This window comes from Sebastes umbrosus, chromosome 4 (genome assembly GCF_015220745.1).
Source record: "Sebastes umbrosus isolate fSebUmb1 chromosome 4, fSebUmb1.pri, whole genome shotgun sequence".
NCBI lineage: Eukaryota > Metazoa > Chordata > Actinopteri > Perciformes > Sebastidae > Sebastes > Sebastes umbrosus.
The window spans coordinates 19,073,232-19,097,337 of record NC_051272.1 but is presented as its reverse complement, the minus strand read 5'-3'; the positions used below and the strand labels follow the sequence as shown (position 1 = coordinate 19,097,337).

At 39.9% G+C, this 24,106-nt stretch overlaps 1 protein-coding gene across 3 annotated transcripts in view; it reads right to left on the bottom strand.

Moving 5' to 3' along the window:
- The window catches only part of LOC119487376 (growth arrest-specific protein 2), a 28,095-nt gene extending 3,989 nt beyond the window's left edge, over positions 1-24,106 (bottom strand). The window contains exons 1-7 of one of the 3 annotated variants that reach the window (XM_037768218.1): positions 23,716-24,106; positions 17,362-17,523; positions 13,925-14,055; positions 8,636-8,780; positions 5,914-5,977; positions 5,602-5,830; positions 5,413-5,520 (exon numbers count right to left, since the gene is read on the bottom strand). In XM_037768218.1, coding sequence (XP_037624146.1) covers positions 5,413-5,520; positions 5,602-5,830; positions 5,914-5,977; positions 8,636-8,780; positions 13,925-14,055; positions 17,362-17,506 — 822 coding nt within the window. In that variant the 5' untranslated portion in view covers positions 17,507-17,523; positions 23,716-24,106. Of the gene's footprint in view, positions 1-5,412; positions 5,521-5,601; positions 5,831-5,913; positions 5,978-8,635; positions 8,781-13,924; positions 14,056-17,361; positions 17,524-23,705 lie in introns of all 3 variants that reach the window. The other 2 variants (XM_037768219.1, XM_037768217.1) reach the window with 2 other exon arrangements.

Genomic DNA, 24,106 nt, shown 5'->3' with positions numbered 1-24,106 from the left:
AAACACTGCGACGTTACTCTGCCCCCTCGTTGAGGCTACAACCACCTCATTTATTCCAGGAGCTGAGAAGGTCAGTCTCTCTGGCATGTACAGATAATTGTGGAGTGCACTCTTATGTGCACTGCATGCCATTGTTGTCCTCGCTCCTCGGCGGCCTACAGACACTGACTTGGCCTCACTGTATTCATGCCTTTCAGTGGAGGCAGCTGCAGGAGGGTAAAACCATCTGAGGCATTTTAATTAAAGCATTTTGACTGTGAAGAGAGCTGGCTGACAGACAAAGGAACAGAGGTTTAACACTGGCTTTGGCCTGATGATGTAATGATGTATCTCACATATTGTGAGAACACATGATAACGCATGATAATACACATGTGTAATTTTACTAGTAATTCTGTCTACTCTGTGCATACAACATGTAGTTCAGTGGTTTCCAACCTACCCACATTTGTATCTAAGAAAAGCTGAGCCCCCCCCACATTTTCTGACATCATCATCACCCTTTAAAAAAATAACAAATCCTAGAGCAAAATCATGAATTTGAATAAAGTGAATCAGTGTATTAAATGACAAAACAAAACAATAACAAAAATTGTCCAGAAACCCTCACAGGTATTGCATTTAGCATAAAGAATATGCTCAAATCATAACATGGCAAACTGCAGCCCAACAGGCAACAACAGCTGTCAGTGTGTCAGTGTGCTGACTTGACTATGACTTGCCCTAAACTGCATGTGATTATAAAGTCGGCATGTCTGTAAAGGAGAGACTTCTGGGTACCCATAGAACCCATTTACATTCACATATCTTGAGGTCAGAGGTCAAGGGATCCCTTTTAAAATGACCATGCCAGTTTTTTTTTTCCACGCCACAATTTAGCGCAAGTTTGGACTGCTATTTAGCCTCCTTTGCGACAAGCTAGTATGACATGGTTGGTACCAATGGATTCCTTAGGTTTTCTTAGTTTTATATGATACCATGACCTTCACTCTAGCTTTAAAACTGAGCCCGCTACAACCTAAAAATCACACATTGCGTTAAAGAAATTAGTGGCATTAAAACAAATTTGTGTTAACGTGTTATTATCACGTTAGCTTTGACAGCCCTGATTTAAATCAAATTTCTTTAATGAATATAACTCGTCAGTTTTGTCAACACAAATAAAATGTTGGTGTTGATACGCCAACCGAATGCAGATACATAATATGATCCTTTTTTTTGTAATGACTTAATTTACTATTATAATAGCGTTTCAGTGGAAATAGATTTTTTGTTATTGTGGTTAAATAAATGTAATTTCTGGTGTTAGATTGCTGCTAGACCGCCCCGTTAATACAGGTGCAGGCCTTCCTTTGTGAGCAACAAGCAGGAAAGCAGTATTAACAGTTTTCTGACTGTAGTGAAAATGTTTTTGAAAGGCTAAACGCCAACAAATATGGATTTAAGCAGAATATTTTGTTAGATAAAACGTCAAAATCATTACGTCCATCTTTTTTCAATAAATGTTGACTTTTGGACTTTACAACACTCTGGAGTTATTGAAAATGTTTGGATCACATGAGTCAGAAACAATCCTACGCAGCTACCACTGGAATCTAATTCTACAAATATAATACGAATAACATTAGTCTAGCCTGATCTTTATCTGCAACTGTGCACAAATAAAAAGTTTAAACAGAATGTGGTATTAGCAAAAAATATATATTCTGAAATAGTTTTATATACAGACTTTTGTATAAATTATCCAGTAAGTGTGTTATTATGATTTTAGTTATACATGTGCAAATCAAATTTTGACAACTTCAGAGCAGACAAATCCTGGCGCACCCTGTGATCTTTGGCGCTCCCCTCAGGGGGGCCCGGACCCCAGGTTGGGAACCACTGATTTAGTTCCTATCTGTCTGTCCTTGAAGAGGGATACCTCTTCTTTTTTTCCCCATTAAAGGTTTTTTTTGGGGAGTTTTTTCTTATCCAAATCAAGGGTCTACACATAGAGGGAGTCGTATGCTGTACAGACTGTAAAGACTCAAGGTTCAGCTCTATTGTCATTATTCAAAGCAGGATAGCACAATGAAATGAAGCCCCCCTCCACGCTAAGCACACAGAAAATGGATAAACAAATATTTTATATCAGATTAGAATAAAACAGGCAATAAAACAGAACTAATGTAAAAAACAGCACAAAAGGAAGAAATAGAAGAGGAAAACTACATTATTTACAGGAAAGATATACAGCCCTTTGAGGCAAATTTGTGATTTGTGGTTTTGGTCTCTGCAAGGTGGTGTAGATTATACTGTATAGCAGATTGCGTTGGACCAACACTGTGAGCTTCTCACCATTTGTCCTTGGTTGCTCAGCAACACAGTGAAGACTGAAACGTTCAGTCATTGAAAGGCATCAAAGGATGATAAATATTCAGATTTACGCAGTATCACATGTTATTATAGCAGGAAATTAGAGTCTTATGGTCCGCACTAATGTTACAAAACAGCTTTGTTCATACAAATCTTATTATTACTGGGATTTGGTTGAGATTTGACATATATATATAGTTGCAGTATAATGGGCTGACAGCAGAGGACATCCAAGAGTAAACTCTCTTTTCAACATCCGAAACATACAGTCGGCATGAATCACGTTCTTAGAGGTGTGAATCCTGGTTGTGGGTTGCCAAGTAACCAGGATCCCAAGAGGACCAATGCTACCTCTCTAATCTGTGTTAGCCTCCATTTATCCTCCTCCGGTATCCTTCATCCCTCCACTCAGAGAGAGTCCAGTAACCTTTCCTGGGCTGATAGATTCACTGTGATTATAAGATGTAATTAATGCAACTGCCACTATTGGGTGATGAAGCTTAGTCGAATATTTTCCAAGTACTAACATACGGAAATGTGTGGGAGTTTTTTTTCCCTTTATAGCCAGTGAGCCACATTATGTTTGGCTGAAGATGGACATAGTCGGAATACCATTACCAGTAAATGAGACCTCACAGCGAAGGCGGGCTCTCCAGACACAATGGCTTACTTTCATCCCAAAGTATCAACATACGGCCATATGCTGTGTGAATAGAGAGGGGTTTCCACTGCAGTGTGAGACCTTATTGTTATCAACCCCAAACTGATTGGAAAATTGATATAAAATTTGATTAGCAAAAAATGTGAACTTGTGTCATTTTGAGTTTTTTTGTCTGTCCTTGTGTTATGTTGTAAAAATATATCAACCCAATAACACGCGTAGACTAATAAACTACAAAAAGTAAATGTCCAGTTCAGTTTATAGATACTGGCACTTCACTTGATATTTACCAACTTTATATGTTTACTTTACTAAATTTCAGAGGATAATATTGTACTTTTTACTCAATTTATCTAGCATTTGCAGTTACTAATTACTTTGCAGAATAAGTTTTTCTTTTATAATGTGATGCAAAGCTGGACAATAAGCTAACAAACAGTAAAAGAAGTACATTAGGAAGCAGGAAGAAGTATTCAGATTCTTTACTTTAGTAAAAGTAGCTATACAATTAGGACTGCAACGATTAATCGATTAGTTGTTAACTATAAAATTAATCGCCAACTATTTTAACAATCGATCAATCGGTTTGAGTAATTTTTCAAGAATACTGTGGCGGTACTGAGTTCCCCAGACTTTAGTTGTTCAGTCAGAAGACTGAAAAACAGTTCCCATCCACATAATAATATAAAATAAAATGCCTTCTTAATAATAATAATGAACAAATGCCTCTTCAATAATGAACAAATGCCTCTATAATAACAAACAATTAAGGAAACTGAAATATTGGTTTTGCTTTTCCTTTTACCCTCCTTTAAAGTTTTCCCAAATAAAATACACTAAAAGAAATGGGTATAAAGGGTTTCATTGAAAATCAACAAATGAATAGAATACAAAAATACAGCCTGCAGGCGTTAGGCTATTGTAAGGCAAGCCAGATCGTTGCACAAATAGTACCTAAACGTCCCAGTGCAGGTAACCCAATTGGTTGGCACTTAACTTGTTTCCCCAACTAGGAGTCAACACTCTCAACAAACAAAACACAAAGATCACAGAATCCCAAAAGGGCCCAAAACAGACCAGAGTTTCTGGTAAAGCTGATAACACATGTTGCATTGAGTGAAGGAGAGATCAGAATGACACTGGGTGTGCAGTTTCCCTCCTCTTTTAAGCCCTACAGAAAGGGCGTCGTTACACCCTGATTGGCCAAGAGGGGAATGCACCAAGCTGCTCTCAACTATCATTTAAGAGCCAGTCCCCACACCCTGCGCAACAGGTGAACTGAATAACCCTCTAATCACTCAGCAACTCAACCAAAAAAACACCAGGGAAAAGGGAAACAACAGCAAGCACCAGAGAATTGGCAGCTGCCACAATACAAAGTCAAAATTCTCTGATTTCAGCATCTTAAATGTGAATATTTTCTGATTTTTGTACTCCTCTATGACAGTAAATTGAATATCTTTGAGTTGTGGATAAAACAAGACATTTGAAGACGTCATCTTGGGTTTTGATATCTGATCGGGAAACACTGATCGACATTTTTCAGCATTTTCGGACATTTTATAGACCACACAACAATCAACAACTAATCGATTTATCGAGAGAATAATCGAGAGATTAATCGACAATGAAATGAATTGTTAGTTGCAGCCCTATAGTGTACACAATGTTAAAAGTCCTCCATTCAAAATTTTCCCGCGAGTAAAAGTACAAAAAGATTATTAGCAAAATGTAAATAACAGAACATGTAAAAGTATTGTAGGCAACCTGTCAGTGTTTTAATACGCATTGACGTGTATATAACATTTCATGTTGCTGCAGGTCAAAATGGATCTAATTTTAACTTTCTTTTAATGCTCTTGGATAGATGGATTGGCTAGATGATGCTGATTATATGATTATTAATCCCTAAAGTCATTAGTAACTATAGCTGTCAAATAAACATAGTGGAATAAAAAGTACAATTTTAGCCTCTGAAAAGTAGTGAAGTACAAGTAGCACAAAATGGAGGTACTCAAGTCAGTACAAGTACCCCAAAATTGAACTTTCGTACAGAGGATACTATTAATATGAAACCAGGATTTTTATTTTAAATGGAACATTTTTTCCAGTCAGGGTCTGAGCCCCCCTAAAGGCCTGATCCTAGAATCGCTCCTGACTTAAATGTACGAGCTTTAGTGTAGTTTACAGAGGTCCACAGGTATGGAATGAAATTGATAACACTATAAAAATGTCTCTATCTGTGTCTGTTCTCAAAAAGAGCTTAAGGCAGCAGTTGCTATAAAAATATGACAAAGCTTGAAACGGCTCCAATTTCACATATCTCCATTATGTCTTGTGTTGTGTATAAACTGAAACTGAAACTGAACATCTAAACCTTATTGTGTTAAACTCACCCGGATAAAAAGCATCTTCTCCCCGACGCGGTATCGACCCTGTGACTGTCTCTCCACACAGAATTTGTTCAGACATCTGCAGGGAGGGTCATCAGCGATATGTCTGACCTGTAAAACACACAAAGATATTACAGATGTTTCCCTCTGGATATCATAAGTAGAAGCAGACATTAACTGCTGCTAACTTACAGCATCATCCAATAGCTTCCCGGTACTTTTCTTGCTGGAGCTGACTTTGGTGGGAGTCGGAGACGGAGTAGGAGACGGGGAGGGAGATAAGGATGGAGATGGAGGAAGGGGCTGAGCTGGGGATACAGGTGATGGAGGTGATGGAGGTGGTGGAGGTGATGGAGGCGCTTTTTCTTCTTGTTCAATCTCTTTCTCCAGTTTTATGAGGCCAGGAGGCTCCACGTTGTACCTAGAAAACAAAGAGTAATGTCATTCCACAAGTGTAGAATTAAGAAAATAAACAAAGAGATAATATAAAAAGCAAGAGCATACCGTGATGCTATCCGTCCCAACTCTAAAAGACAGAGGCACACTTCTCGTGGCTGCTTATGAAGAACTACAGGAAGAGATTAAGTTTTAGTAACACAGTAAATAGACATTGTATAGTATCTGGAAAAGGGCAATGAGTGAGGATGAGTGGCTGTGTGATGGTGACGATGCACATAAAAATTAGCTCATGAACTTCATGCATTCAAGTGTTCCTCTCCTCTGCAATCCTGTTCATCCCAAATGTTCAGACTTGAGTTGTCTTTAGAGGCTTTCGGTGTCACCGAATAGATGATCAGACAGTGAGACAAGATGGGCGATACATGTGACGTGACACACCACATCATGCATTATACATAAAATATCTAGTGCATGATAGCAAACCTGGTGTTGTTTCATCTACTGCTGGACTGATTAATCCATCCAGAGAAATAACAGAAGAAAGAGAGACAAAGAAAGAAGTCAGCTGTTACTGTTTGTGACTCGGCCTCCAGAAATGATTTGCATAGTTGAAATTGCTTAGCGATGGTCGAGCAGCCATGAGTCAGAAATTATAGGAATGTACGGATATTCTCGGTATTCCTGTAGCTGGCAGGGTCACATACTGTACATCTAATTGTAAGGACAATATTTCAGTCCAGGCATATCTTAACGAGCGAGCATGTTTCAGTGACATAACACAGAAAAAATCCTTGCAATAGATTAGAGAGACACAGATAACACAGTGAATGAATGAGGAAGTGAGCAGACTCCGGGCTGAGGAAAACATTTGCATAGCGTTGGCCTACTTTCTCTCTAACTCACACCCTTCTGTCTGGTGCGCTCCCTTTTGTTTTACTCCAGACATTTTGTGCATGAGAACAGTATTCGAGATGCACCAACACGTCCTCCTTATCGTCAGGTAGAGCTGCTCCCAGCGGACTGCTGCCCTTGTGAGCTTTGTGTGAATGTCAGAGGAGTTGAAGCAAAGCCTGATGATGTGAGTCCTCTGAGCCTCAGGGGGGTGGGGGGGCGGGGGGGGGAAAGCAGTCCAACCTGTGATACTCTACCTGCACAATCACGCCATTCACAGGAGATAGAAACCTGAATCCAGTGCCCTGGTAGTGCCAGTGACAGCCAAAGACTGGCTGTGTTGTACCTGAAGCCTGTTTATAGACTGTTTGTCCAACATTCAGATTTTCCAGTGTTTTGGGGCTGTATTTATAAAGCTTCCTCGTATGAAGAGTTGCTCCTAGTGAGGAAATTCTAAGAAAATTCTTAGAATTATGACATTTTATAAGAATTTCCCCTTATCGTTAAGACTAGATCCTGGTAAAGATAAAGTTATTCACAAAGCATCTTAGCCCTTAAGAGAGCTCCTAAGGTGAAACACTGTAAGGAGTAGGGAGGAGGACTTTTAAAAGGCTTAAAAGTTTCTTAAAGGGGACCTATTATGCTTTTGTGCTTTTCCCCTTTTACTTTAGTGTGTTGTATATTGTGTTTGTGCATGTAAAAGGTCTGAAAGTTACAATGCCCAAAGTCCACACCAAAGGGAGTTAATCTCCCCCACAGAAACACTGCTCCTGAACTGACTGAAACGTCTTGATTAAAGTCCGGCCTTTTTCTTCCGTAACGTGGTGATGTCACCAAATACCACCTTTGTATAACGGATAGTTTGGCACGCTCTCAATCAAAGCTAGTTAGAGCGGAGCTGGAACGGAGTCCGAAGAGTTTGGTTTGTTTGTCCAATCACAACAGAGTGGGCCAGCGGACCAATCAGAGCAGACTGGGCTTTTCAGAGCTCAAACAGAGCGTTTCAGACAGAGGGTGAAAAGAGGTGCTGCAGCACAGCCGGTATGAGAAGAATAAAGCATTTCTAGAACATTAAAGCATGTAAACATGTTCCAGTAGAAACAAAATACAAGTATGCACCTGATAATGTATGATAATATGTCCTCTTTAAGCAGAGGAGGAAATGGCGGAAAGACAAAGAGGTAGGAGAAATATTCTCCAAACATTGAACGACAGTTAATTCAATATTTTAATATATATAATATAAATGTATATAGTATATAAAAATAATATACAATTGTATCCATTGTCTTTTATCTATGTTTCTATTTCTTGGCTGCAATAAACTTACTAATTTGCGATTGTACTTTCTGTTTTTATGTCTGTGAAGCACTTTGTAAACTTGTTTTTGAAAAGTGCTATTTAAGTAAAGTTTATTATTATTATTATTATTATTATTATTATTATTATTATTATTATTATTAGGCCTATTGATTTCACTGTCCATTTTATGCCTATTATCACTAAGAGTGCATTTTTCTTTTCTTTTCTTTTTTAATCAACCAATCAACCGATCAACCAGTGGTGAAAGAATTGGGAGCAGATTCCTTAAGATGTCAATGTTTTTAAATTTACCTGGCTATGTTCTTTTCATTTGTTTGTCTCCCTTTGTGTTTTCTGTCTGTAACTGAGTGTTTTTGTGCCACGTCGCCCTTGAAAAAGCGATTCTTAATCTCAACAGGATTCACCTGGTTAAATAAAGGTTAGATAAAAAATATAAAAAATCAAACCTTTTTAAAAGAAGATGTCAAAAGTTTCTGTCCCTTCCTGCTCAGAGTTGCTCAGAGAAGTTTCCAAAATCACTCCTAAGCCAGGAAGTTAGGAGCTCTCTCAGAGTATTCTCATGTGTGTGTGAATAAGGCCCCTGATGTTTATGGCAGAAAAATAGTAGACTCACCTAAATCCTCTGACTCAAACAGACACGTTTCTCCAACTCCAACCTTACGACACCAGGCCAGGAAGTTGGCTGTGTTGTCCCGTGCAAAAAAGGAACCGGAGGGAGCGCTCTGTCGACATGGTATCCTCCGATTGGGAATACTCTGCTGGAGACACAGAGGGGTTAGTAGAGGTCTTTATGTACGCTACACACAAATGAACCTGAGATGATTAATTGATGAATAGACACAGAACTGAACATAAACTTTGACAAAGAGAAAACAAGCGTCCACCAGGGTTGACTTGTCCAGCCCAGCCTCCAGAGTTTCCATTAAACACATAGAGCCACACACTCTTTATCTACACTGATTTCTTCTCCATCTGCTGCTTTCAGCTCAGCATCAAGGACCTTTTCCGTGCAGATCAATATGGGAGATGGCGGGTTAGAAAACCGGGTCTACTTTACCAGGCCTTCTATGATTTGGGATCAAATGACATGCTTATGGGTTTCAGCCCCCACACGGTCTGTTCGGGGGAGATTTATGCGCCTCGCTGTGGTTTTATACAGGATATGTGCGTCTGTGCTATGAGAAAGGTGCAATGAGCTCATGCTGGAAATATGCAGGCTTTTGTGGGTATTTTTCTTTTCTTTCCAGGCTCTCCTTTTGACTTTTTCTGGGATCCTTTCTGTTGTTGAATTACTCTGCATTCCTGGAGAAGTAATGTCGACCATATTGCCAGTTTTGTTTGATCTAAAAATCAGAATGACATGTTGTTATTTCTGTGGTGGCTTGCTCAATTATCTGCACCTTTACATATATAATGATTGCACAGAAGGCGCAGAACTTTTGGAAGGCATTATGCTTCGAGGGAACGAAGGAAAAGGATAAGGAAGTACTTAGCTTTAAAATCACATAATTTTCTTTCACTCAGGAAGATTATAAATGATTTATGTAGATTCTCAACATCTCTACTTCCACAGCTGTACATGCACCCTTTAAAGGAATAGTTGCACATTTTGGGAAATAGGCTGACGCTTATTTACTTTTTTGCTGCGAGTTAGATGAGAAGATTGTGCAACAATCATTCACCAATCATTTTTACACCCCTGTTTTTGTGCACAGTATGTAATTACAGCTGCTAGGGGTCTTTCAATCAAAGTAATAACAAAAGACGGACTTTGATAAGGTCATGAAGTAGAGTGGGATCATGGGAGTTGTTGTCTTCATTGTTAAACAACCATTGAAAGTGAAAATGTATCTGATGTGACTATTAAAGTATTATTCATGTTACGCTTAGTCACGTTTATTCACATTTATTCACACTATGTCATTTAATTCTAATGAAATAGCCGCAAGTAGCGCTAGCTAACGTAACGTTAACTTGCTAAGTTACCATTAGATGAGTCTACTACCGGTCTGGGCGTTGTCCGTGTCTTCGTCTTACAACTTTAACCCTTTCACAGCGTGCTTTCAGTTCATGAAAGTTCATTTTGGTCACATTTTGGTTTCCTAAAAATGTCTTACTCAGCATTCAGTTGTACTTAGCTCCACCCTCTCGTGTGATTTCTGGTTGCAAAAAAACAAGATGGTGACGGCCAAAATGCCAAAATCAAGGCTTCAAAACAGCAGTCTACAATGGTTTGTAGACTGCTGTTTTGAAGAAGGTGACTATGTCCACTTCTTATATACAGTCTATGGTTTTACCTCTCCTCTTGTCCCATAATTTTCCAGGGTTGTTTGGTTCACCTGTACGTTTGCGTTTACGGGGACAGCTTCGTCGACAGAACGCGCAGCAAACTGCAATAAATAATCATGCTCCATCACGAGTGACCAATACAAACAATAGAGTGGCTCGCCGACTTCCTTCCTCACTCTCTGACATACAGTATCATCTGGCGTTTCCCATGTGTCCCTGGAAGTTAGAGTAACTAGAGGGGGTAAAGGGAATATGGCGCCATTGACAGGCGACCAAATGAAACATACTATTACCTTGAATAAAATTACAGATTTGGGTTTGAACACTGTTGGAAACATTTGGGAGAATGTGAGTACACAACTAAACAAAATAGATCTAGTTGTTTTTAGACTCAAAAATCGTACATATTATACCGTTAAATATAACAGCTTAATTGGTGAACTTTAAAGGTGCCGGTATGCACATTTTGTTACCGTTGGACAGAGCCAGGCAGGTAGTTTCCCCGTTTCTATTATTTTGTGCAAAGTTAAGCTAACTAAGTGGCTGTAGCTTCACATTTAATGGACATATGTGGGTGGTATCAATCTTCTCATGTTACTCTCAGCAACAAAGCAAATAAGTGTTTTTCCTAAAATGTTGAACTTTTGCTTTAAATTTGGTTAGTATGGTAATACATTTCAACAGTTATTGAGGTGGTATTGAACTTGGCACATGACAGTCATATGACGAGAAAGAAATATCATCTTCCGTCATCTGCAGTTGATATTGACTGATGTAAACAAACACATGGGAAGATGTGCAAAGAGACAAACATCTACAAAGGGGTATATTGTTTGTCTCTTCTGGAATCACTTAGTCTGCTGCGCACACAACTTATAATGAGCTTTAAAGCAGATGGAAGTTCTCTTTGAAGTGGTGAAATGTAACAGTAAACAACTACAGCTTACTGTAAAGTGCCAAGATAGGCTGATAAAGAAACAATTGTTTTATATGAAACATACACTTAAGATGACATAAGATGACGTATCAGGCATGGAGAACGTGATTCATCTTTCATGGCTCATTAAACTGAAAGTGCTTAATGTAAGCTATAAGTAGTTAAACTATAAAACGTCATAATGCAACTGTGTTTGATTTTTAAAGCCTGAGTTGTAGGTCAGCGTCGACCACTTTCTCTTTTGGTATCTTGCCTCAAGACTCTCTCTCTGCCTGTTGACCTCCACGATCAATAGGCTCCTCTATTTCAGTGGCTCCTCTGCCGTCCCACGGTCACTGACCTCAAGCATTTCCTCACATCTGTGCTGCTCCGTTCACACTGAGATCAGGAGACTCACCGTCATCAGCACAGTAATGCCCCAGTGCAAACATCAATAACTCTCACTCATGAGACAACAAAAGAGTCTCTTGCTTCCTTTCCTCTGAACAGAAACTCATCAGTGTTTCCCTCCGTTAGAAACATATGATCCCACTGAGCACCAGACGTCAGCTCAATGTTTAAGTTAGCACAGATTCCTATAGATACTACAGGTATTGTGTATTCATGTCTGCAAGATAAGGCTTCTGTCATATTCAGCACCAGAGTCTGAGACAATTTTATTTTTATTTTAAACTCTTATGAATCAAAATTTTAAAGTTGAAAGGCTTCTAATCAAGAAAACATTTACAAAGTCAAAGCAAATTTGCTCAATACTGTAAGATGTTTCTGGACACAAGTGGAAATACATGAACAATATTTTTAGAAGCTGAAGACATCAAACCTTCTTGCAGTAGCTCTAAAACTGATACAATCTAAGGATTTGCACCCTGATCGGTTTGTTTTCTTGAGCACTGATCCAGTAAAATATACGATTACGGCTTGCAAGGTTACCCTTTAATCTTACGAAAATCATTAAACCCTCACTCAGGGCTCACAAGAAATGAAAATTTAATGTAGTTCTGCCAATTCTCACAGGGGATGTGGGGCCCCATCAGTTAATTCGTCCTTGCCAGCCTTATTTTTTCTTCTTTTTTTTTGCCCCGCTGAAGGCTGCAGGCCCCCATCCCCCATCCCCCACCCTTTGTGCGCCGCTTTCTGAAATTATGGAGCTCCTCGCAAAGTTGGGATTCATGGTCGCTGCTGAACCGATGAAGCCAATCAACAAGTAAGATCTAAGGACAGGGTGGATATCAAATGTAATACTATTTTCTATTTTTAAGTTTTCAGAGTGTCTCTCTCTCTCTCTGTTACTCTCCAAAGGTTACGATATCTTTGAGAAGGGACTCTTTAGGTGTAGATTTTATTGATCTTATCGAGGGAAACCTGATCAGGGTATAGCTGTCTCAGGGAACGTCAATAAAACTTCAATACTGTTGTCTTGAAGCAGTTTGGTCCAAATGAATTATGCAGAAAAACGGGATTTCAAGGGATCCTTTATGTGGCAATACAGACAACCAATATTAAAGGAACAGTGTGTAACATTTCGGGAGATCTATTAGCAGAAATGGAATATAATATTCATAACTATGTTTTCATTAGTGTATAATCACCTGGATCTAAGAATCGTGTTTTCGTTAGCTTAGAATGAGCCTTTCAGAGAGCGGGTCCTCTTCACAGAGTCCAACGTGTTGCTCTGCCATGTTTCTACAGTAGCCCAGAATGGACAAACCAAACACTGGCTCTAGAGAGACTTTCATGTTTTTACGTTACCTGAAGGTCACCATAGTTCTCTTGCCATCTGACTTCCTGAAGTAGTGTTACTATTAGTGCCTTCAAATGGGGTCATGTTTCGAGTCCATATGAACTCTTGTGGAAAGTGGAACGTTTCTGAAAGCTCCGAGTTCACAAGTTGTGATGTGTTTGACGTCAGAAATGGCGGAGGCCATGGAAATAAATTTTCGGTGCACAATAAGTTAATATATTGTAATTTTAGTCGTATATTGTTTTTCTTCATAATTTTATAATATGTCTGAGGAAAATGTTGATATTCCAACTGCCTCATCTTTTCCCTCTTTCATTATGCCTTTGCATTTACTGCATTATGTTACCCACTTTCTAGCTTAGCTTGCTTGTTAGCCTCTGTAGCTTCTAGACGCGACAGTAACGTTAATATAGCCGTTGCTTAGCAGCGGTGTTCTCACGACTTAACCACTCGAAGCATATCGTGTACACGACTTCCCATGTTGTAAACACGAGCTCACGAGTTTCATTTGAAGGCACCATTTGGTGAGGATGGCCTCTGAGCGAGGCGAACAGCGTTACCACGGTTTTGCACACGGCGGCTCACGTTACCGCTGTCTTGGAAAGTGAGGAGTGAGCAGAGAGGTACTCAGTTGGTTGCAACTTGCAACCTCACCAAGAGATGCCACCAAATCCTACTACACTGTACCTTTAAACATGGATTTGAGTTTAAAAACAAAACACATATTACTTAGTATGTTTGAATTTCACATTCTTTTCTAAATAACACGAGGATTGTTTAAACAATTGGGACCACAGTGATTGCCTCCCCTCTCCGAATCAATCCTCTGTCGAATCACTGAACTATTTCAGCCAAGATTTGGCTCCCAGATTAGTGTTTTCACTGTAACCGTTATAATGCTGCCAGACTACTGTAACCCTCAGGTTTCTCGGTACCTTGCTGTTGCCAGAGGAAGGCAGGTCTCCAGTATTTTGCCTGAACTTCTCCTGTAGTGTCTCAGCCAGCTGGCACAATAGGAAGCCATTGTCTAAGCGATCCATGAAACTCTCCGCGGTGATTTCCAGACCTGACCAGGGGACACATAAAGAAAGAATCCAGCAATAAATTCAACGTACAAATGCTCATTTTTAAAATATATGTACAGTATAAGGAAATACAATTTATTCTCCAGTCCGTTCCCAGCTGAACCTGATGGACACTCAGAAACCGCCTGGCTGATTGAGCTCGGCTTATTGAGCTTGGCTTGTGCTGCTGGGTTTAGGCAGCTCTGCAGAAGCCAAATGTTCACATATTACAACATGACTTGGGGGAATCTGGAGGGGATTTCTGGTAGTAGACACCGTGGGGGTGGCAAAGACAAGATCACATGGAAAGGGGGCATCTGATTGTGCACATTATGCCTCATTATCCTGCACGGTTGCAGAGATAGATTGGTGATCAACATGTGGTGTCCAGTTGACTGACTTCCAGAGGACCATTCCTTCATAGTTAGATCATTGTGAAATAGGAGGTGGTGGCAGGGGGGTGTCTGTGGAAAGAAACCGGAGAGATTTTTTTTTTTTAATCCCCTTTTCTGTTTCTTATAGGAGGAGGGGTCTTTGGGGTTCGACGTTTAATGAGTTCCAAATGTTGTAATTGAGCCCAGAAAAGAGAGATTGAAATCTTGAGAAATACTCAGTGAGCTCCCGTCGCATACGCTCAAACTCTCCCTCGCTCCTCGCCGTGTGAGGAAAATATATTCCAGAGGGCTCCGAGAGAAACATTTCAACTCAAATACTCACTCCTATAAATTGCTTCAACCTCCCATCACAACAGCAATGTGAGTCATCAGTAGAACCGAGCAACCGCCTCCCACTCAATCAGTGGACTCGTTATGAACCGCCACTACTCCCACCTGAAACTGTAAACCCATGCTGAGCATATCAGCGCCTTCTTTCTCCGAATTTTAAGGCGAGACACCCAACATAGTTTTTCATGCACTCGTCAATTTTGAGATTTTGGGCTATTTTGCTTCCATAACATGTCTTCTTTCAACAATAGCTAATGTTCGTTTAGAATTGGAGTCCGCTAACGCCAACAAATGACCAGCCCCCACCACAACTCAGACTCCAACACAAACTCCACATATAAAAACCAAAGTTATATCTAGTGAAGCCAGGCTTGCAAAACAGGAATGTGACCGACATCTGGGGGAAAACTAGGATCAACATCAGCCGGGCCTTCGATTCATGGAGGGACCTTCGTTTGGTTTTGGGAATCAAATCGGACCCCGAGCTGGCTAACACTAACAAAGTGCTGCTAAGCATGTGAAATATATAGTGATATTGTGGTTTTAGCTGTCAATCACGTTCAGTCTCGTGTGTGTCGCCTCACTGTTTTGACCGATGCTCGTTCGCGTCTAGGTAGTGCGAGCACAAGCACGAGCAACAGGACGCTGACTGTTGTTGACTTAATGGCCACAGGTGTCACTGTTAACAAGCAATTTCTGATTCTAAAGTCCCTTTAAAGGTTGTTTTCTCAAAATGAGATTTTTCTCAGACTCTGAGCCAGCAAACTCTCCAGTTTCATTCCGGTCTATATTCTGAAGGTTTTAACAGAGGGGTTTGTTCATATACCATTCATAGCCATATACAGTATATATATATACAGTATATATATATCATTTGCAAATTTAAACATACATTTTCAAAAAACTTGCAGTACAAAAGATAGTTGCCTTAATGTAAGTACTCAACTGGGGAACTTTCATGGTGATATCTATTAGTTATTTTTTTTACCCTATTGGGTGTCTCCCCTTAAACCTAGTTTGACCGTTTGGTCGGAGTTCGCGAGTGATGGACAGCCGTCTCTCATAGACGGTTGCTGGACAGCAGATCCCAGGTCAGCTTTGACTGGTTGTTTTCCTCCGGTCAGTGAAATCTTGCAGACACCGGAGGACACAGAGGCACATGTTTTTTATTTCAGGTTACCTGTTTCATGTACTACTGTAAGGATATAGCGACCGTTTTATAAAAATAACTTTTAAATCATATGTGCTCCAATCTCGCCTACTTCAGCTTTAAGATGATGAACACACAGGACGTGGCTTAAATCAACAAACGGGTTCAATACTGTGTATGTACTGCACACATGTGGACGCTCTCTTTTTTTGTCCTTGATCCTTCACTACAGCCGACCAGAGCTCAGCTGGTTCAACACACAGACCGCCAGAGATAACTGACGTTGTTTTACACAGGCAGGAGTCAGTTGCAGGAACTGAACTGGCTCCCAATTGATTTTAGAGATTATTGTTGGACTGTGTGCAGTCTGCAGGAAGTCCCGTGGAGTAACTCCAAGACATTAGGGAGAATAATTTTAACCATATAAAGTGCAGCTACAAATATTTCAAAAGCAAAGTTTGAAGAGAACCCTTAAATAATGAGGTGCATCAGCAGACTGCCTCGCGTCTTAAAGACTATACACTCTTTAACTAATCTTAAAATGCTGATACATAAAATGCTAGATAACAGACAGTTAGCCTATTGGAAATTCACTGAACAATTGCTGAATTCTTACATTGTATCCTACTCTGGTGGAGGAATTGGAAGAATTTGGGTTTGCTAACAAGAACATTTTTGTGTGGACACTGGTTGGTCTCTGGTGCCGCAGTTAAACCTGCAAATTGTCATTTTCCCAATGCTCAGATAAATCACAGAGTCTAGCACGAAACTTAACTTTCTGCATTAAATTTGAGTCTCTAAATTCAAATCAGATCCTCAGTGCTTCATGCATTTGTTTTGTGACTGCGCTGTTTAAGAGGAATGCTACACAGGGGGATTTATTATGCAATCGCAACCTTGCACAAAGCTTCTGCTGATGTCCCCTCTGCTGCTTATCCTCCACCACTGGCTGTGCATCATTCCACACTCTTAATGACGGCCATTATTCAATTAAGGAAGATCTATGGGAGAGTGTGTGAACGGGGAAACTGGTTCACACATTCAATAGTGACCTTAAAATAGTTTGTAATGAGGTTCAGATTGATTCCATTCCCCTGCAGAGGTGTTTACATCAGCAATAGTTCAATTAATGTTGAAGATGAGGAGATTCAAAGCCAAGCTGTTTCTAGGACAGTAGTGTTTTGAATGAATCAGCAACAGCAGCTTGCATTTGTTAGCAAAATTTGTAGGAAATGAATGTGTGTATTGCAAGATTGTTCTAATACAACCTGTTTATGATACAGCAAATACCAACCGATTGAAGTAAACATTTCAACAAGACGTAGGCCCACTTTGTCAGTGTAGTCAGTGATATATCGAGAAGCAAAGGTATTTAGGAAAGTAGAATTATAGTCAGATGTGTCATGCATGTATGTGATCTGAGTGTTTCCTACCGAGGAAATTAGTGAGCCAGAGGGCCAGGTCTTCCTTCATGGGCAGCAAGCTGGCTTCGTGTCGACTGGCCAGCCACTGGTGATACTGCTGCATGTCTGTGAGGCCGGGGCCATTCGGCTGTTTGGGGCTCAGGGAGCTGCACATGGTTCCCTACTGACGGCCTGGGGACGGACAGGAGGAGGACGAGACGCACAGAGACAGAGAGGCAATGTAAACCTTCAATGTGAGTTTGCAAAGAGAAATTCAGACATGTCTACATTATATGTTCTGTCTATAGGACATCGATATGGAAATATACACAATAAAAGCAGATCTGCAATCAATACTTCATATGTGAAACTTAGAATTTTTTGTTGAAACTGTGACAGTGAGGTGCTGAATCAACTCCATTTTCACATCACACTTCTTGTGTTGGTTAAAGTTACTTTTTACAAATACATACACTTTGTGCTTATGTGTATACTGTATACCTATATGCATATGCAGAGCTGTGGACTTGAGTCACAAATTTGATGACTTAAGACTCGACTTGACAAAATAAAAAACAACTTGCAACTGGACTTGGACTTTAACACCAATGACTCGTGACTTCACTTCACCCCCAAAGATTAAAAAATATGTTATTTAAAAAGTGTGCCAAAAAATATATTCATTCCCCCGTTAACGCTATTCATTCTCCAGATTCACTTTGTTTAAACCATCCGACAGCATCCAGTCAAGTTGCAGGAGAGAAACATGAAGAACTAACATTACGTTACTGAGCGCCAGTTGGAAAAAATGATACCAAAGATAATTTTACTCGCACAAAAAATCTATGTGGCGTTCAACAAAAAACAAATAGCATTATGCAAAACGTGTGGGTCAAAAATTATAGTCGGAGACGCAAATGGCATTACATTTGGTGAAGAACTCATTATGACTTGTTTAGGACTTGAAACTCAAAGTTTAGGACTTGGCACTTGACTTGGGACTTGTCAGTCTTGACTTGGCACTTGACTAAGGAGACTCAGAAGTGCAAAGACTTGAGACTTACTTGGGACTTGTAAAACAATGACTTGGTCCTAACTCTGTGCGTATGTAAATACAGAAAAAGTCTCCAAAGGTCTTATTTGGACCAGCTAGCAGTCGAAAAAACCCAAAATATTCAGTTTACAATGATGCAACAGCTCTAATCTACGTGTAATATAACTCTTTAGAAGCCAATAAGTACAAATCATATGATATATTATGATAACAGAAGGAATCTCTCATGAAAGTAAAGCCCTTCTGAACATTTTTGTTTTAAACTCGTAATCTAAATTATCATGACAAAGTTCTTCAATAACAACTGACATTCAGGCCCAAGAGAAGGAGAATCAACTAAACACAAGAGAAGAGGATCTGAGTGGTTTACAGTCCACCTGAAGACACGAGACAGCACAGTTCACTTGACAGACAACAACAGACACTTTTATACCAGCCAGACACATGAAGACTTTTATTCAACAAACAAAGGGCTCCTTCAGATTACAGAGTCTATCACAGAGTCTAAATCAATTCAATGCATCAGGCCGTACATTACAGCCTGATGGAGAGACTGGAATTGACATCAATATTCAGAGCGACATTTAACAGCTACTCGCTGCCTGCGAAGTGAAGTCAATGAGTAAATGAGACATTTCTCACAAGTCTTTTCCAATATGGTGCTACAGTCAGTGTGCCAGCCGGGCGTTCGCTGTCTGAGCTTTAATGTGAACATTTTTTCACATTTCAATCCAGTGTCACTCCATTAGTGGATTTGCTGCTGAGACGAGTGAGTAACTGACAAAACAACTGGGCACCAGATGTAAGAGCTGACATGGAAAGAGTGTGTTTAAGAATTAAGAAGAAAGAAATAGAACAAAATGAGCAAATACTCTTTCAGGATTGTTTAAAAACTGGGTTCTTTTAAGTGGCACTTGATTCGACTGTTATCAGGCCATTAAATAGGCGTTATCGGTCGCTGTAAGCATAATAGATGTGGGTCATTAGAGGCCTACTAAGCTTATCATGTTGTAATAGTGAAACTTAAAAACACGTCAAACTGAATGAAGCGTTACGTTTTGAACACAAACAAAACGGCTTCTTTAGGTTTACACAACAAAAACACTTACTGCATACTACGGTCTGTTCTTTTTTAACTTCTTTTGGTGATCTACCATGTGAATAGATGATAAAACCTACCAGTGGTTGTAGTAGGCCCCTACTGACCCACATCTATGGGGCTTATAGCAACTAATAAGGTCTGATAACAGTCTAATCGGTTAGAAGTGGTTTGTAATGCACCAGATGGCAGTACAAGAGCTGACAGAGATAGCTTAACTTTTCTATTGTTACTAGGGCTGTCAAAGTTAACACGATAATAGCGCGTTAACGCAAATTTGTATTAACGGCACTTATTTCTTTTAAGCATTAACACAACTTGCGATTTTCAGGTTGTAGCGGGCTCAGTTTTAAAGCTAGAGTGTCTACTATGTCATGCTAGCTTGTTGCGAAGGACGCTAAATAACATTACTAAGTAACGTTAAATTTTGGCGAGGAAAAACTGACATGGCCATTTTCAAAGGGGTCCTTTGACTTCTGACCTCAAGATATGTGAATGAAAATGGGTTCTATGGGTACCCACGAGTCTCTCCTTTACAGACATGCCCACTTTATGATAATCATATGCAGTTTGGGGCAAGTCATAGTCAGGTCAGCACACTGACACACTGACAGATGTTGTTGCCTGTTGGGCTTGAGTTTGCCATGTTATGATTTGAACATATTTTGTATGCTAAATGCAGTACCTATGAGGGTTTCTGGACAATATTTGTCATTGTTCTGTGTTTTTAATTGATTTCCAATAATAAATAGATATATACATTTGCAGAATGCAGCATATTTGCCAACTCCAATGTTGGTAAGAGTATTAAATAATTGACAAATCTCCCTTTAAGGTACATTTTGAATAGATCAAAAAAAGGGTGTGATTAATTTTTGATTAATCGCGATTCAATATTTGAATCGATTGAAAACCCTAATTGTTACAGATAACTTAACAACATGACTGATGATGATTTATTTGATTTTTTGTTATCCGTTCTGTTTCTTTGTCGTTGCTATATTCGTTGTTCAGACTTCATTAAAGAAACAGAAAGTGAGAATAATACACATTATCACATTGAAATCAAGTTGTTGCATCTAAAAACGTTGTGCCTCCAGCTTGAACACAAGCAGGAACATCTTACATGTTGCATAGTATAGGCAAATAGCAACAGGACATTTGATGCAAATTACAAGAAGAGCTTAGTCAAACAAGGAAGCAAAGCTGCCATGAACAATTAGTCCATAGTCTCGTCTGTGATGGCTGAAAATGTCCTCTGAATACCGAGGGAGTGTAACACAATGTGAGGAATCTGATCTTTAAAAGCTGTGTAACATTTCAAGGTCCCTCCGGAGTTGGCTGTAACCAAATCACACCGTGGTGCCACACTGGACATCAGGACCTCGATGTCCGACCAAGGTCGTCTTATCTTCCTGAAGACAAGAGCTCCTCGTTGCGTATACACACACTAAACCGTGGAGCTCAGCACTCACAGACAGGTGCTACATTCCCATGTCCACTGTGGTGCAGGCTGACAGACAGAACAAGGGCACTGGGACAACTCCTCATGTCTCACAGAACAAGGTCCATTCACTGGTGTCAATAGAAATATTTGTATTTGACATATTTGTCAATGGGTAACATAAAAAAAAATACTTCTAGTTTCTGGCACAATGGAGATTTGACAATGTATCTCCAACTTTCTCCTACTTCTTAAGCTAAATAAATCATTTAAAAACCCTTTGGATTAGTTGGAAATGCATTGGAGTTATGGGTAAACATCTGTCAATGAACAACATACTTAAAGCTGCAGTCAGTAACTTTGAGAGATATGATAAAAAGTTATTTTATAAAACTGTGATCAAATCCTGTTAGCAGTACATGAGACAGATAATCTGTGAAAAAAATCATGTTCCTCTGTGTCCTCTTGTGTCCTCCGGTGTCCTCTGGTGCTCCTAATGACATCTGCAAAATTTTAACATGCCCGAAGGAAAACAACCAGTCAGAGCCAAGCTGTCTCTAACGCAGACTGCTTGACTCTGGTTGGTTGTTTTCATTCGTGTGAAATCTTGCAAATGCCATTAGGATCTTGGGGAGGAGGCAGAGGAAAATGATTTTTTTCACAGATTATCTGTCTCATGCATAGATTGTATATAAAGATGGATGACCTGACAGCTCCCCAAAAGTGAAGTTAAAACATCTTGATCGCCCCCTGGTGGCTGGCTGCAGTATAGCTCATAAATCCTGCCCCTCCATGTCAGCGGATGGGATACGGGCCAAACTAAAAAGTCAAAGTACACATCAAATATTTTTTTCTGTCATTTTAGGCAGTTCTTATCACGCTGATGTATGTCCAAGTGATAATTTTTCTGATAAGTTTGGATTTAATTAGTTATTTGATGCTATAATAAGGGGGTGAGACGTCATGATTAGCAGCTGTGAGTCCCTCTTGTTGACAAGCTGCGGCCGTGCTTGGCTCGATTCGTGGCTCCACCGCCCGATCATGCTGCGCAGACTCTGGCTCCAAATGACGTCAAATCCGTATACAGGATATTTTGTTGTTGAAGTGGAGACACGTCGTTCATCTTTATATACAGTGTATGGTCTCATGCACTACTGTCAGGATATAGTGACCGTTTTATAAAACAACTTTTTATCATATTTGCTCAAAGTTTACCGACAGCAGCTTCAATCTTACTTCAAAAGCTGTATTGTTCTCAACAGGATCATGAATAAACATCATACTAGGTCCTCCCTGTTTTTCCCAGGAACCAATGCTAAAGAAACAACCAGCTGTTGTTAAACATACCTGGTTCCTCTCACCACACTGTAGTCTGACCTCTTCCACTGCGGGCCAAAAACACAGCCAACACCACCACTCTGCTACTTTGCTTCATGTAGCATCTGCTGATCTTACTGCTTCATCTAGTGATGTTATTTTTCAGAATCAAGAGTCAGAATCTGACATTATAGGCTCAGGATAACAATCAGAAATAAAGATGCATGTTAAAGCCCAGAGATGTTAGATTATACAGACACACCCATGTTTTTTTCTGTCTGAAAAGCCTCATGACTTCAGTAACGCCGTCAACAACCTGCTACAGTTGGCTGCAGATTGCTCCAGGAAAGGCATATGGATGGGAATTTCGACTGCTGAATCCCATCAATTAGAAAAAAAACAAGAGCGGCTCTGTCCTCCTCGCCCTCGCCGCCCTTCATGCCTTCTGCCTCTACAACAGTAAACTGATCTGGAGGCTGATTTGTCCATTTAAACTAACTCAACTCAGCTTAAGTACTGTGTGTGTTGTGAGTCAGTGTTGTTTGCAGGTATCAGATTGTATCATCAGCCGTGGTTGGTAAAGTACAAAGCCTCCAGCAGAAAATAACAACAAAAGCAGTTTTTTTTCTTGTGTGGTGTAATATTTAACAATACATTAAGCCTACAGCACAAAGCTTTAGCCATGATGTCATATCACATATTCCAATAACACTGTTCTTTTGTTTATTAGTGCACCACATGGTGTCATAAATCCTGATCTGTTATCTTGCACTGATTTATTCTAGACTAAATCATTTCAAAATGTAATAGGCAGCCTCAGGCATGCATTTAAAGACCCCTATATTGTAAACATTCTCACAAACTGCATTTCAGACAGACAACATGTCTACATACTTATTCCTGCACCATACACGTCTGATTTTGTGCAATAAAAATTGGTTTTGGACTGTGTGGCATTGGCCTCTTAAAACACTCTGCAGCACATTTTCATTTACAACTCTCATAAGATTTTAAAGCAGTCTCCTCCTTTATAAACTGTCACAAATAAAAACAGCCACAACAGACATTTCAGCCCTCTGGAAATAGGATCAAGGGAGGACGCCTGATGAGTTATGACTGAGATCCAGCAGAGCAGCCACTAATTAAAAACCAATGAAATGACTGAGAGCTGCAACTGAAGAAAATATGTCAGATTCTAATTAAAGATGCCTTGAATTACTTTTGAGAGAAATATGTAAAACAGGAATGAACAGCTTTTTTTTACTGTCAAGAAGTAACTTCTAAATATATTGCATTATTCCCCCCTGTTGAGGAGAGCAAGGGGCTATAAAGTGCAAGTTACACCCCCCACCAACCTGAAACAGAATATGCATAACGACATTCAAAAGTCTCACATTCATTTGGCAACAGTAAAGCAGCAAAAATGTCTTGCATGAGTCCAAAAAACATCAGCTCCTTACCTGTGCTCACCCTGAGGGTTCAGCTCGCTGGTCCTCTCACTCGTCCTGAGAGCTGCTGGATCACACTTTTCATGCTTTTCACCGAGGTGCACCGACCCACAGGTTAAGGCTGCAAAACACTGAACCAGTGTGGACCGGGGAGGTCTTTTCTCGCGATCTGACTGCACTCACACTAACACACACACACACATGCACATACACTCACAGCACTGTGCTGCTGCTGCTGCTGATGGGAGGGAAGTTTGATCAGCTCCCTCCTCTCTGCGCTTTGTGTTGCCTCCATATGACATTTCTGGACTGAATTCAGCAGGTCAGCCTGAGAAATTCAACCCTTCGATACACTTTGATTAATTGTATTTTTTTTTTCTATGTGTAATCTGATCCAGCTGAACTGACAGACT